We start from the raw sequence: 14694 nt of genomic DNA on the forward strand, positions 1-14694 counted from the left end.
TATATATATATATATATATATATACAATTCACTGCTAATTCTCGACAAATTATATATATATATATGTATGTATATCTAATCAAAACACCTTAGATGTGAAAAAAAAGTGCGGCCAAAAAAGGATTGAGTGTTCGACTTAAAGGAGCGAAATAAAAACTGGCGGCCAAGCTGGTAGCTACACTTATAGCTTTGATATGAATTTTACAGCAAATATTCGTTCCTTAGTTAGCCAGGCCGCGTTTTTTGTTCAACTTGATGATGGGTAAAACAAAATACGCAGCCTAGTTAACTAATGAATGAATATTCGCACAAGTTAAATGTGCACAAGTTTCTTAACAAGTTACATGTCCACAAGTGTTTTTAACAAGCTACATGTCCACAAGTTTTCATCAAGTTACATGTCCCTAAGTTTTATCAAGTTACATGTCCACAAGTTTTTGTCAAGTTATATGTCCACAAGTTTTTGTCAAGTTACATGTCCACAAGTTTTTATCAAGTAACATGTCTCTAAGTTTTATCATGTTACATGTCCACAAGTTTTTGTCAAGTTAAATGTCCACAAGTTTTAATCAAGTTACATGTCCACAAGTTTTTGTCAAGTTACATGTCCACAAGTTTTTATCAAGTAACATGTCTCTAAGTTTTATCAAGTTACACGTCCACAAGTTTTTTGTCAAGTTATATGTCCACAAGTTTTTGTCAAGTTATATGTCCACAAGTTTTTGTCAAGTTACATGTCCACAAGTTTTTATCAAGTTATATGTCCACAAGTGTTTTTAACAAGTTACATGTCCACAAGTTTTATCAAGTTACATGTATCCAAGTCTCTTAACAAGTTACATCTCCACAGTTTTTTTACAAGTTACATCTCCACGGTTTTTTACAAGTTATATGTACATAAGTTTTTTTTCAAATTACATGTCCACAAGTTTTTATCAGGTTACATGTCCACATTGTAATGTTACATACGTTAAGAAAACAGGAAAAAGATAAACTAACAATTTCATAAAAACAAAGCACTCCATCGAGTTTTCGCAAGTATAGAAGCTTTAATATAAATGTTTGCATACTCCTTATAATCCTTATATAAGAGTGGAATTTGGGCATTACTTTCATAACGCACCCACATCCCAAAGTACCGTTTGTGTTTTAAAGGCAACGAATTAATATAACTGAGACTATAAAAATCCAGACTTGTGGGGGAGAAAAAGTATCTTGAGTTAAGAGAAACCAAAAGAGCTCTGCTAACCAATTTCCAGAATTTAACTATCAACAAACAATCTGTCTGACTCCATACATCCTTTCAAATTATCTAAAATAATGAACTGCTCTCGTTAATAACAGTTAACGAATTATAAAGGTCGGTTTTATTTCTCCTCTTTTCAAATGTTTTCTTCTTTAAACTAACTCTGTATATGTATTTAACGTTGTAAATGTATTTCCTATTTTCAGTATTGCATGTAAGAATCATTAACTGAATTTTTATATAAGATAGTATTTAGATATATCCTTTACATACAATTTTGAACAAAGACGCTATTACAGGTTTTTATAATACCGGATGTGCCCTCAGACTGTCACATACGGTGAGGAGAAAGGGTTGAGAAGGGGTTTTCGTTATATATGGCTGGCATGTCTGTTGAGTCGTTTATTGTTGTTTTTTAACGACAGTCTAGCATGTTGATCATATACGGCTTAGTAATTGAGAATCTGGCTTCACTTTCTGTTGATGAAACTTGTCAGATGATGTGGGTAACGTGGTATCCTCAGATGTTCTGATGGAGGTTAGGATTGGATATAATGCTAGACAAAGTTAGTTCTTGCTCAGATTCTTTTGCCAAGGTTTACGCTTGTTTATAAAATGTTGTTCTATTGTGAAACATCTCTTTATCGGTCTCTTTCATTTAAGGTTGTTTCAGACTTATTCACACTTCTCTTAGAACCTCCTATTATTGTGGTCTTAATTAGCTTACTTTTTGACTCAGTGTACTTTGAAATAATAAAATCCTATTTTTATTTCGTATTATTTGCACTCAAGTTACCCCACTCTAAGGTTAATGAAAGAAAGTATATTTATTAATGATCATAGCTATAACTAAGGACACATTTTCCTTAATAAACTCAGCAATAATAATCTATGTTTTTAAATCAAAGGGTTAATCTGAAATTATAAAAACTAACCAATCGGATAAGTTCAGATTCTTTATACACTTACTTATCTATAATAAACTTAATCCTTTACCCATCACTCTGGATTGTGTTCATTTCTCCAATTTGTGCCCTTTAAACACTATCTGTTTCCTAGCTATCACACTTATGTTTCAAACAACTCGTTCATTTCTTATCCCCATGACGTCCTTTTGGGTCTTGATAAGTGTGCTGTATGTTTTAATATGACTACCGGTTGTATTCAGTTCGTTATTTTATATCCATAAACTGTTAATTCCATAATACGCTTATGTTCCAAATAACTTGTTCATTTCTTATCCCCATGACGTCCTTTTGGTTCTTGATAAGTGTGCTGTATGTTTTCGTATGACTACCGGTTGTATTCAGTTCGTTATTTTATACCCATAAAGTGTTCATTCCACAATACGCTTATGTTCCAAATAACTTGTTCATTTCTTATCACCGCATTTAGTTCTGTGATGCGTGACCCACATTCTTGAAGCTTTTCCTATCACTATTATTTCTAGTCAGATCATTATTTACGGTCCATTACCTACTACCATTGTAGTTCGTACTATTATCTTTAATGTATATCACACCTATCATCGACTGTTTTATTAATTACATATATCTTTTAGTTTTTCAATACAGAGTCTTCTATTAATTGGCATTAATCTCAAAAAACTAATAAGTATTGCGTATAACCAAACATTGCCACATTATTAGACTTTTTTAAATGTTACGTATTGTTACGTACTGCAGAATTAATCTATGGTGCTTTATTATTATTATTATTATTCCTGTTTTCTTAGCTTCAATATCCTCCAAAACACGTTCCTTCCTGCTAATTGTTTAAAATTAGATTAAATATATTATTTTTAAATACATTACAATGTACCAATAGGATGGTCATAAATCTATGGTGCTATTATTATTATTATTCCTGTTTTCTTAGCTTCAATATCCTCCAAAACACGTTCCTTCCTGCTAATTGTTTAAAATTAGATTAAATATATTATTTTTAAATACATTCCAATGTACCAATAGGATGGTCATAAATAAAAACAATTAAGTATCCTAGTTCTAATCATGTAATCTTCCCTTTTTTCAACGAAATTAACTTTTTATTGTGAGTCAATTCGACAGCATAAACACCACAACTGACTCTGTAACATCGTAAGCTCTTAATACCTTTCGTGTATCGAATACGCGTTGTAATCGTATTTTACGATTTTCGTAGGTTTTACTTAATTTCATCGTCTTATCTTAGGCCTTTTTTGAGTGGCGGTAAACAAATCAAGATACAAGAGCTTAGGTTGTTGCTTTTTTTTTGGATAAAGTAAATGTGTCATTATCACCATACTACTACGAATTTGTAAAAGTTGGTTCGTATTGGTTTTATATCAGCTACTAGAATTATTTTAATAACCCTCTCATTTTGTGTTAGCCACAAGTACGAAATTGTGAACGCTGTGACAGTAATCCTATTAAAACTGTAGCATCCCATACTTACGTGTCTGTTTTCCAGATTCACGACTCTGTAAAATCAGTCACACTCTCGCTACTTATACACTATTTATCGTACTCATATACGAAAATTTCCAAAATGATTTTAAATATTCTGAAGAAATTTCAAAATAAACTATTAAAACTATCATATGGTATGTGAGTTTGAATTTGTGTTTAATTAACAGCCTTTATATTGAAAATGTTTTCACTCTATCGTTCTTGTGGTAATAGTTTTATATTCGTTTGTTATCTGAACTTAAACTGTTAGGTTGGTCCCGAATATGAAACTTCGCATTCCACTATACTCCACGCTGATGGTTTGGAGAGCTCCAGCTTAAGCCTTCGGTTTGTGGTTAAGGACCATCATTTCATCAATAGCAACATGAGAATTCGCTGTTCGGCCACTATTCCCAGGGTTTACACGATGAGTGACGAGGAACTTGTGGTTGGCGGCCGATTACAGCAAGCCTCGGGACTTCTTCATATTAGTGAAAACGTTAGTAAAGGTGAGTAACAATTATCAAAATGATTCTAAAAATATTCTGTTAAGTACATATTTTACACAGTCGCTCTTCAGTTGAGAATTGAAGTGATCTGTGTTAGTCATTCCAAATATATATATATATATATTTATATTTAACATAAAACATGACAAATAACTTCTAATTATTCATGAGGCTTTTTTCCTGGACTTCAAAATGGCATTTCCTTTTCTCAGTCAGTATTAAAACCGAATTGTTATAGCCATCAAAATCATTTTCACAAACAGGAACCGCGTTAATCGCATATTGTAATAATCTTTAATGTATGCCATTGTTTACTCTTCTAGACAATATACTGGATTTTTCTTTGCAACCGGTGTTTAACGTGCAGAGATAGAATGATATTTAACAGAACCATGAGAATGTTCTTTATTTAAAACAAAATTACACTTGGTTACATTGTAATAAGGAAATGCTTTCTTTTATAAGCATACCATTTGGATCACGAATACCCATAAAAAATCGTAAGTGTGATAAATAGTGATAACTCACTAAAGATAAACTTTGTTTTAGGATTCAATGCACAAACGGAATGTTGCCTTAAGTCTTCTCTTAAAACCCGTTACTGTAAAATTCGTTTAAACTATATCGGGAAAAGCTTTGTTTCAACTCAATGAAATATTAAATGAAAAATCTAAAAATGGCTTATGGTAAAACTTTTCTGCGTGTTTGAAACTAATTTTCATTAAGATCAAACAGGGAGTAGTTCTCGTTAACAACACACCTAACTAGTCACGCTGTACTGGGATACATATGCTCACTTTACTCTAAAACGGCTAAATTCTAAAACTGATGTTACAAATCTGATAAGTCTGATCAACTTAAACGCTCGGTAGAAGAATGACATCAATCAACTTATCTGAGTCAGTTTTCCTCCACCCTTGTCAAAAGTCACTGAGGGAACTAAAATTAGATAAAAAAATATTTATTAAGAAATAAAAAAACTTCACCTACAGTTCTTCCATTTTCAAAATTAATGCTCAGCATTCAGTTTTCACTAAACTCTTTTTTGGCTTTGTCAAAACAACACATCTTGTCCTGAACAACAGTTACAAGGGTCTATCAGGCAACTTTATCAACTAGATTGTCTTAGTAAAAACAATACACATTGTCCCTGAACGACAGTTACAAGGGTCTATCAGTCAACTTTATCAACTAGCTTGTTTTAGTCAAAAGAATACATATTTTTCCTGAATGACAGTTACAAGGGTCTATCAGTCAACTTTATCAACTAGATTGTCTTAGTCAAAACAATACACACTGTCCCTGAACGACAGTTACAAGAGTTTATCAAGCAACTTTATCAACTAGATTGTCTTAGTCAAAACAATACACTTTGTCCCTGAACGACAGTTACAAGGGTCTATCAAGCAACTTTCTCAACTAGCTTGTCTTAGTCAAAAGAATGCATATTTTTCCTGAACGACAATTACAAGGGTCTATCAGTCAACTTTATCAACTAGATTGTCTTAGTCAAAACAATACACATTGTCCCTGAACGACAGTTACAAGGGTCTATCAAGCAACTTTCTCAACTAGCTTGTCTTAGTCAAAAGAATACATATTTTTCCTGAACGTCAGTTACAAGGGTCTATCAGGCAACTTTATCAACTAGCATGTCTTAGTCAAAACAACACATCTTGTCCCTGAACGTCAGTTACGAGGGTCCGCCAGGTAACTTTATCAACTAGCATATTTTGGAGTATTTTAATTCATCATATAATGTTCTCTGGGTTAAATATAATGTCTCATTCACAGAAACGTCATTCTTTAAAACGATTCAAGCTTTTATGGCTCATGATAGCAGTCATCCTCTCCAATTTACTTCAAACGGATATAAAACACGCAAAGAATCGTGCCAATTTTAAACAATAAAATTCACAAGGTGTCTTTAAAGTAAACAAACATATCTGAAGGGAAAAACTTAGACATGTCCATTAACTTATTCTAAACACGAAAATACCAAAGACTATTAATGAAAGATCTAACATTTACAGATTTCTCTTTTCACACCAACGAAAGTAATCAAATATGTTCATTTCTCCGTGACATTAATCTACTTAGCTACTCAACAGACTAGAATTATACGTTCATTTAAAACATTTATACTAGATGTTAACTATATATTAAGGTTGTACCTGAATTACAAAGTCTTGTCCACTCATTTTCCAACTAAAATAGAGAAACAATTATTATTATTGTTAAGACAGGTCAAATTTAAGAGATAGTTATTCCTAAAGAAAAACAAATAATTGCCCAACAGGTAAATACTTCTGTACAGAACTCAGAAACCAGAAGTTACGAAATTTCTTGGAAATTTATTCCAGTACAAAACAGTAAAACCTCTTAAACTCCAATATCATATACCTGTTCCTACCAATTTTGATGAAAATATATGAACATCTATTTACAAAAATGTGCACAAATACGATATAACACAATAAATTATAAAAAATCTTATCACACTTGGTTTTAAGAGTTTCACAAAACGAAAAAACAACAAATGATCTAACAGTTAGTGGATATCAATATAAACACATAGTGTTGGCTAATCTTTTTATTCTTAAAATATATCAAAGTATGTTTGTTATCTATAGGATATTTTGGAACTTAAGACCCTGTGATTTGTCTGGCTAATTTTTGTTGATTTATTATAGATATTTGTCACACATTGTAAAGTAGTTGTTGGATATAATGTTATTCGTTTGATATGAGTCAAAACAAAAATAAAGTTTTCCAAGTTTTAGTTAACCGATTGTAATGCAATTTGTTTCAGCGTGCGTGTGCTTTTCATTTGAATTAATTAACAGAAGCAAAATATAATAACACATTATTCCGTTTGAAAATTGTAATGCTGCTCGTAGCAAAATGCCAAAGTTTACAAGTTATACTTCAAAATCGATGTTTCATTTCAATTCTCTTATCTAATCATTCTCCTAAAACAAACCCTTCCCAGTAGCTCAGTGATAAGGCTGAGAACATATAAAACTAACTACCTGGTTTCGATACCCGCGCTTGGCAGAGCACAGATAGCCCATTGTGTAGCTTTAGGCTTAACAACAAAGAAACGAACAAAAAATATCCAAAAACGATTTTACAATAAACGTGGAAGTCGCCATATGTAAAATCGTTGTATAAAATTTGCAACGTCACACTTCTTTTTTCCAAGCATTATAACTCATGGCGACTTTTTTTTTTTTTGAAGAAACGAAATATCTTTCATGAAATGTTGTAATGTTTTTCAAACAAGACCCAAATCTCGAACGCTTTCGAATAGTTCACTACTCTTCTTCAGGAGAATAAAGAATGAATAAAGAATTTTTCCTGAAATATTTACAGCTCAACTTACTATTCGTTGTATATCATAAAAAGTAACCCCATTCATAATTCATTTCAGAAACAAAAAGACTTAATGGCACCTTAAACTCCTGTATCATGTTGTTGAATATTGTTCTTCGATTTGCTCGTCGTTCTTTCTCATATCCGAACCATAAGTAAAAATGTAAAACGATTTTTTTCTGTTTATATTTAGCCTTTCCTCGCCACCTAGAGATAGGTATATAAGTGGTACTCTACCTTTGTTATTTCATTTAAAAACAGCAATCCCCGTTCCACCGAATATGCTCGCCCTTTCAGCCGTGGGGGCGTTATTATGTGATGTTCAATCCCACCATTAGTTGGTAAAAGAGTAGTCCAAGAGTTTGCGGTGGGTGGTTATGGCTAGCTGCCTTCCCTCGAGTCTTACACTGCTAAATTAGGGACGGCTAGCGCAGATAGACTTCGTGTATTTTTGCGCGAAATTCAAAACAAACAAACAAAAAACACCAAATACTACTGTGGCAAATATATATTCGCTATTCTACCCTGAACTATTTATTTTCAAAATAACAATCGTACATGTTATTCAAAAATTGATAGGATATGTAATTCTGGTTCAAAATGTAGGTATTTGAAACTTTTGAGTACTGCCTCGCCATCTCGTGGAGACGTACATTGGTCATAAATTAATTTTTTCATTTAGTAACTAAATAATGTATCTATCTAATGTATTCGATATTTACACACTACAGCCTCCATTTAAGAGAGGATTTGAATATATTTGACAGTAATATACAATGTTTACAAAGCTTGATATTCAGTTTTTGTGATGATCACCGTTACAATAGACTCTAACTGGGCGTAATAATCACAAATCCTTTAAACGCTGAATTATGATTTGCCGTCAGCGAAAAGTTACTTTTTTGTTGTTTTTTTTCCAGTGATTAATAACGAGGAACTGGCGATATATCGTACGTTCAGTATAAACCCCTAAGAGAATAGAAATATATAAGTTCAGAACTTCGAATTTAGCAAGAAGTTAGAGTCATGACTATATATATAATTAATCTAGGCTTTTATTTTTCTGTTTTTAAGGTTTTCAGAGTATTCAAATACTAATTATGAAGTTATAGAATAAATATATTATAGTAAGTGAAATTTTTACGGGATTTTCTATGAAAAAAAAATTGGGTACTCAGGACTTCCTAATCATCTAAATCAAATATTTAATAACATATCTTATTGTTACATATTAAAAATTCTATCATTGATTGTGAACGGTAAACACTCCTTGAATTAGATTAGTTTCTTCCACAGAATTGACATTTCCGATTGATATTGGCTTGGGATCAGATATGATTTTGGATTTTAGATTGAAGAACAAATTGGAATTTTTATTTTTGACGTTTCTTAGCTTATTAGAGAGCTACGCCCAGATGAAATGAAAGTGTATCAAAAGAAGGAAAACAAATTTTGAAATAGACGTACTGATCCGTGAAGAATCTAACCCTGAGTCTGGGTTTTTGCTGCTGACTTCAATATTTTAGTAGATTCAGAATTGCGGGCCCTGTTCATTTTTTGCTCGAAAAACACACATATCAGTTTTGAGACTTTTTAGATTACGGTTAAATTGACCACACACACACACAAAAAAAGAAATTTGCTTTCGAAATCAATCTATGTAATATCAAATTCAGTTACATATCTTAGAAATAATGATGAAAATATTAAATTTGCATTAAAATACATGAATAGTTGTCTATATTTTAACTATTAACATAGAAATGGAAAGTATTGTGGAGACGGAACAAGATTTTTTATTTTTATTTTTTTTGAATAAAGAAAACAGACTGAAACAACCTAGCAACATGTCGTGGTATTTTGTTTCTTGGTTTCTCTATGTTTGTGTTTCCCAATCACCAGACTGGCATGGCCAGGTGGTTAGGACGCTTCAATCGCGATCTGAGGGTCGCGGGTTTGAATCCCCGTCCCACCAAACATGATCGCCCTTTCAGCCGTGGGGGCATTATAACGTGACGGTCAATCCCACTATTCGTTGGTAAAAGAATAGCCCAAGAGTTGGCGGTGGGTGGTGATGACTAGCTGCCTTTCCTCTAGTCTTTTACTGCTAAATTACGGACGGCTAGTGTAGATAGCCCTCGTGTAGCTTTGCGCGAAATTCCAACCAGATCCAATCAACAGACTGCGAGTGAAACTGCGAAGTGACATCATAAATATATACACGCAAAATGTACATATTTATGTGATATAATTTGATAATATATATACATAACAGAATATGTATCATAACAGAAAGTGGGGTGCAATGACACCCATTAACTGGTAAGTAAACACTTATATCTTATTTTAATGTCATATTCTCCTACTAATTAGGAGACTCTTCACTATTTTCTTGTAATTCATATTGGGTTTGTGATGTTGGTCTTGGACGGGCAACAATAAAGTAATCAATAAAGTGATCTACTGTGATTCACTGATTTACAACATTTTTTTTTTTATCTGGAGAAATAATTAATATAAAAAAATAAATGATCACCGAATTAAATTGTTTGAATAATTAAGGATTTTATCTTACTAATGAGATGGGCTCATTAAGTCAATACTGTAGGAATCATAGAAGAAAATTGAAAAATGTTACTTCTTAAAATGCACATATATATACTTATGTTATATCCAGATTGAGTTTGATATAAAGTTGTTACAAAAATTCTCCACATTACCTTGAGTGCGATCATAAAATTATATCTCTTTTTAATAAGTTAATGTTTAATATTTAAAGTAAACTTCTAGAGAATTGTCTCTGGCGAAACATTATAGTTTGTAGTGTTAAAATATTTTTATTAAGTAATACACAAATAACGGAACGATTGAAGTTTCCCCAATTTACTGAGATTTAAAAAAATATTAACAATAATAACAGCACAACGAAGAAACGGGAATGTTCTCATAGTAACTTCATTTTTAATAATTAAACTAAAAACGTTATATTAGTGGATCACCGGAAAACGTGAACATGAAAGGAAGCTTAATTCCGTGCCAAAACCACGCCTACCAGTTGCGTTATATTTACTCCCCATAACCAAACAGCATTTGGGAGAGACGTTTGAACATAAAGGTGACGAATATAGCTTTATATGTTCTTTATCTACAGACAAGGAAAAAATGAAAGTAAATAAAGACAGAGACGAGTGCGAGGACTATGATAACTATGTACGAGAACTATGATAACAAAAACAATGTCTTTTTTTTTCTTCAAAAATAATACTGAACACAACATTTGTAGCTAAAAAGAATAACAAAATATATAACAGGAAGAATTATAAGTTGTTATTTTGAAAGTTTACATTTTTGTTATCCTTAACTACGTACAATGAAATCAACGAGTCTTTTTTTCGAAAAGACTCGATGTATCAAGCATATAGACAGAAACTAAAATATAGGAACAGATACATATTGATATAAAAAATAAACTGATACAACATAAATAGATTTGATAAATGACGAAAAGTGATAGCTATCTAGAGACTTGGGAAAAATAACGATATATTTTTTTTCTCTGCAGTTCGAGACTCTGCTCCTCACTCCATGGTTCCAGTGTATTCTATAGACCGTGTTCTACCCCTTGCGTCAGTTGCCTACAGTTTTTGGATCCTAAAATTGTAAACACACACATTTCAAGGTCTAAACATCTCCAACCAAGACCTAGGAGACACCAAGACAGTAATACTCCTTTGGTGAAATTAATGGACAAAATCTTTCATGTAAGAGGCAACTTTGATAAAAAAGAACAATGTACCTGTTATAGGCCAACCAAAATTACCTACCATTTTACCCAACCTCCCTTCCTACCAGAAGTGAAGCAGATCCCATCAATCACGTGCTTGCGTGTTTCTGTGGTAGTCGGTTAAGAATAGTGCATAAATTGAACAGGACTGCCTATGTTGTCTTTTCCTTGCTTCTCACCCTTCCATGCCCCAGGTAATTACATGGCTGTAGAAAGAGGTATATATATATATATATATATAGAACTGAAAGCCTCTCTTTTCGATCAAAAGAAGAATTTCTATGCGTCTTTAACATGTCCCCAGTCTGACAACGCTATGATAAATCAACGTTGAATAATCGTGACGAGCACCACCGACCTCGTGAATTCCGATGTTGGATTTGCTCTAAGTGTTTGTAACGACACATCGTGATGTATTTCGACATTTTCTTTTACATATTTTTTTTTTTGCCTTTAACCCATTCTCTTTTAGTTCGAATAGATTCTTATATCAGATCTACAAATGGATGCTTGTCGAAAATAAACAGAATTAACACAATTCATAAAGTATGCACATAGTATCGTGCAATTTGCCCTCATAAGTTTCAGAACACTTGTGAACTTTACACAAAATCACAGTAAATATAAATTTCACGCACAAACTGATACATATATAGACGTTACATATATATACAGCAAAAAATAATTTCAACTCATCAGATTTAAGACTATTCAAGTTTTATCCATTTTGACTTAGTTTGCGTTTGGTAATACAGTACGATAAATCATATACCATTCGATACTTCAATATTTGAAGCTTATGGATTTTCGACCAGTATCTTGACAACACCTATAGAAATACCGTTGCAGGATGGTAGTGATAACGTTTGTATCATAAATTATTAAAATATGCATCGTGTACACTTGAAGTAAAATGCAGTTAAAACAAATTGCATGTCCCAGGGTTTAAAATGATGTTTAAAACTCTACATACTCGAAGGATAATTTAGAAGAAATGTTAGATTAAGACACTCCGGTTTAAAATGATGTTTAAAACTCTACATACTCGAAGGATAATTTAAAAGAAATGTTAGATTAAGACACTCCGGTTTAAAATGATGTTTAAAACTCTACATACTCGAAGGATAATTTAGAAGAAATGTTAGATTAAGACACTCCTGCCTAGTTTCTTGTAGATACAAGCATGGCAAGTTTTTTTCTGTGTTATAAAAATAATAAGTTTTAAACATTGAAGAATTTCTTTTACCCTCAAAATCTGTAAATTTTCTCTTCTTCACTGTAAATTTTTATAAATTAACCAGTATTCTTGTAAACAGGTTTAAACAATTGTGAATTTCACTAAATCTCCATATTATGTACAAATAATAATAATAACTTTCGTAAATTATCTATTTTTCGTAATTGAAACTGGAAACTTATCAAAAATCTCTACTCCAAACAGTTCTTTCAAGAAATTGTTGGCGATATTTTACTGTACACCCACTTGTCACTTAAAGCTTTCATCAGGGTACAAACCCTAACTTGAAGGCCTATCAGAAAACCTCTAGTTTACTCACTCTGATCAGTAGAATATGAGGCACTTAACTGATAAATTCTTATGATGGATGTGAGGTAAATTTGGTTTGTGAATATTTGAGTCATGATGTACTTTGTGTAAAGTATTAATAGATACAGTGTGTAAAATATTAATAGATGTACCACAAACAATCAAGTTGATAATTTTTTCCTTTGACCCGAGCAACTACATAAAGGATTATATATGTATTGGATTTGGGTCTAGGGATCTTACTTGTCTAGGTTTCTGAACTCTATTGACATATCCCTACAGTGTAAATATTACGACGACTCTATTTGGAACATAGTAATATTTTGTGAGTCAATATCAATATTAGTTTAACTTATTGGGAAACCAATATATACACACACAAAAAAATTAAACATATATATAATATATAGATACAAGGTTTTAGGATAGTGTAAAAATCTGAAGTTTGACTTTTATATTTTATGTGTTTTAAAGCTTACTTCTATATGAAAATCTAAACTCATTTGACAGGTTTTTAATCCTTTATTTCAGGTATTTCTATAGCAATATTTTACATAATTTTTATTCAAAAATACCGAGATCAGTAAGCCAATTTCTTCGAGATCGTCGAAAGAACCCTAGATAATAAACAATAGTTCAAATGGAATACGTAAATGAATATGAATTATTAAAAACTTAGGTATATGTTCTTAGCCTAAATGATTATGTTCAATGAAATCTTAACTGATTTTGTTCAATTAAAGAACTCGCTGTGACGAAGAAATTGTGCAAAATCTTCAGTACATGTTTATTTATTTCAATGAAGACAGCGATGTCTCAGAAATTCTTATATTTCATAATCGTTTTCTTTTTCTTGTGATCATTTTATCGCTTTTTTGTTTTTCTTTGCTTAGTTTAGGCTACTCCCTTTGATATACTTTACTTTTGTAGAATAATCTCGAGCTGAAGAAATGTTCAACAGAATTCTGTGATACCTAATATAGATGGCTATTGTGAATAATAAAAAGTATGGCTCCTCAAATTAGGACCCCCAGTGACACAACGGTATGTCTGCGGACTTACAATGCTAGAATCCGGGTTTCGATACCCGTGATGGGCAGAGCACAGATAGCCTACTGTGTAGCTTTGTGCTTAATTACAAACAAACGAACCTCAAATTAGGTATAAACTATAGTCTGTTCACATATACCCCTACTGTTTTATTTTTCGATATTTTATTAGCACTGAAGCATAATATTCCAATATGGATGATTGTATTTCAGTAATAAAAGTTATCGAAGCTGTACTTAAAGTTTTAAGCTAGCACATATTACTCGAATTTTTCATTGCTGTATACAGAGATTCTAATTATTATATAAATTCAACAAAAATATTTAGTGCTTATTAATCATTTTCAACAAAAACCTTGCATTATATTTCAGTCTTAGTGACTTTCTAGCTAATAATATTTGAACACGAAACAAAAAAAATTTCATTTCATATAAAATGGAGAAAATGAAGATATATTTCATGTCTGTTTGGATCCTCTCTGATGATAAATATCGATTGTTTGAATTTTAAATGCGATTTGAGTTAAATACCACAGACAAAGTATTTTTATTATTTGTATATTAACCAAACAACATAGGGAAGTATCTACTACTAATAATACTATAATAATGAAACTATTACCACAAAACTTTTGTATCCGTTATTTGATGAAGAAAGAGGTTGACAGAAAACAAAATATGAAACTTAATTCACACCGAAACAGTACTGTGTCAGTTTCTTCAGCCTCTAAAGCCAACTATCATTAATTTATTCAC

The 14694-nt window shown here is 31.8% G+C and overlaps 1 protein-coding gene across 2 annotated transcripts in view; it reads left to right on the plus strand.

Annotated features, from left to right (window-relative positions):
- Positions 1-13946, plus strand: part of LOC106471896 — a 186491-nt gene extending 172545 nt beyond the window's left edge. For both annotated transcript variants that reach the window (XM_022401358.1, XM_022401365.1), the window contains 2 exons: positions 3947-4184; positions 11122-13946. In XM_022401358.1, coding sequence (XP_022257066.1) covers positions 3947-4184; positions 11122-11222 — 339 coding nt within the window. In that variant the 3' untranslated portion in view covers positions 11223-13946. The remainder of the gene's footprint in view (positions 1-3946; positions 4185-11121) is intronic.
- Positions 13947-14694: the final 748 nt, after the last annotated feature.

Source organism: Limulus polyphemus, unplaced genomic scaffold (assembly GCF_000517525.1).
Source record: "Limulus polyphemus unplaced genomic scaffold, Limulus_polyphemus-2.1.2 Scaffold116, whole genome shotgun sequence".
Lineage (NCBI taxonomy): Eukaryota > Metazoa > Arthropoda > Merostomata > Xiphosura > Limulidae > Limulus > Limulus polyphemus.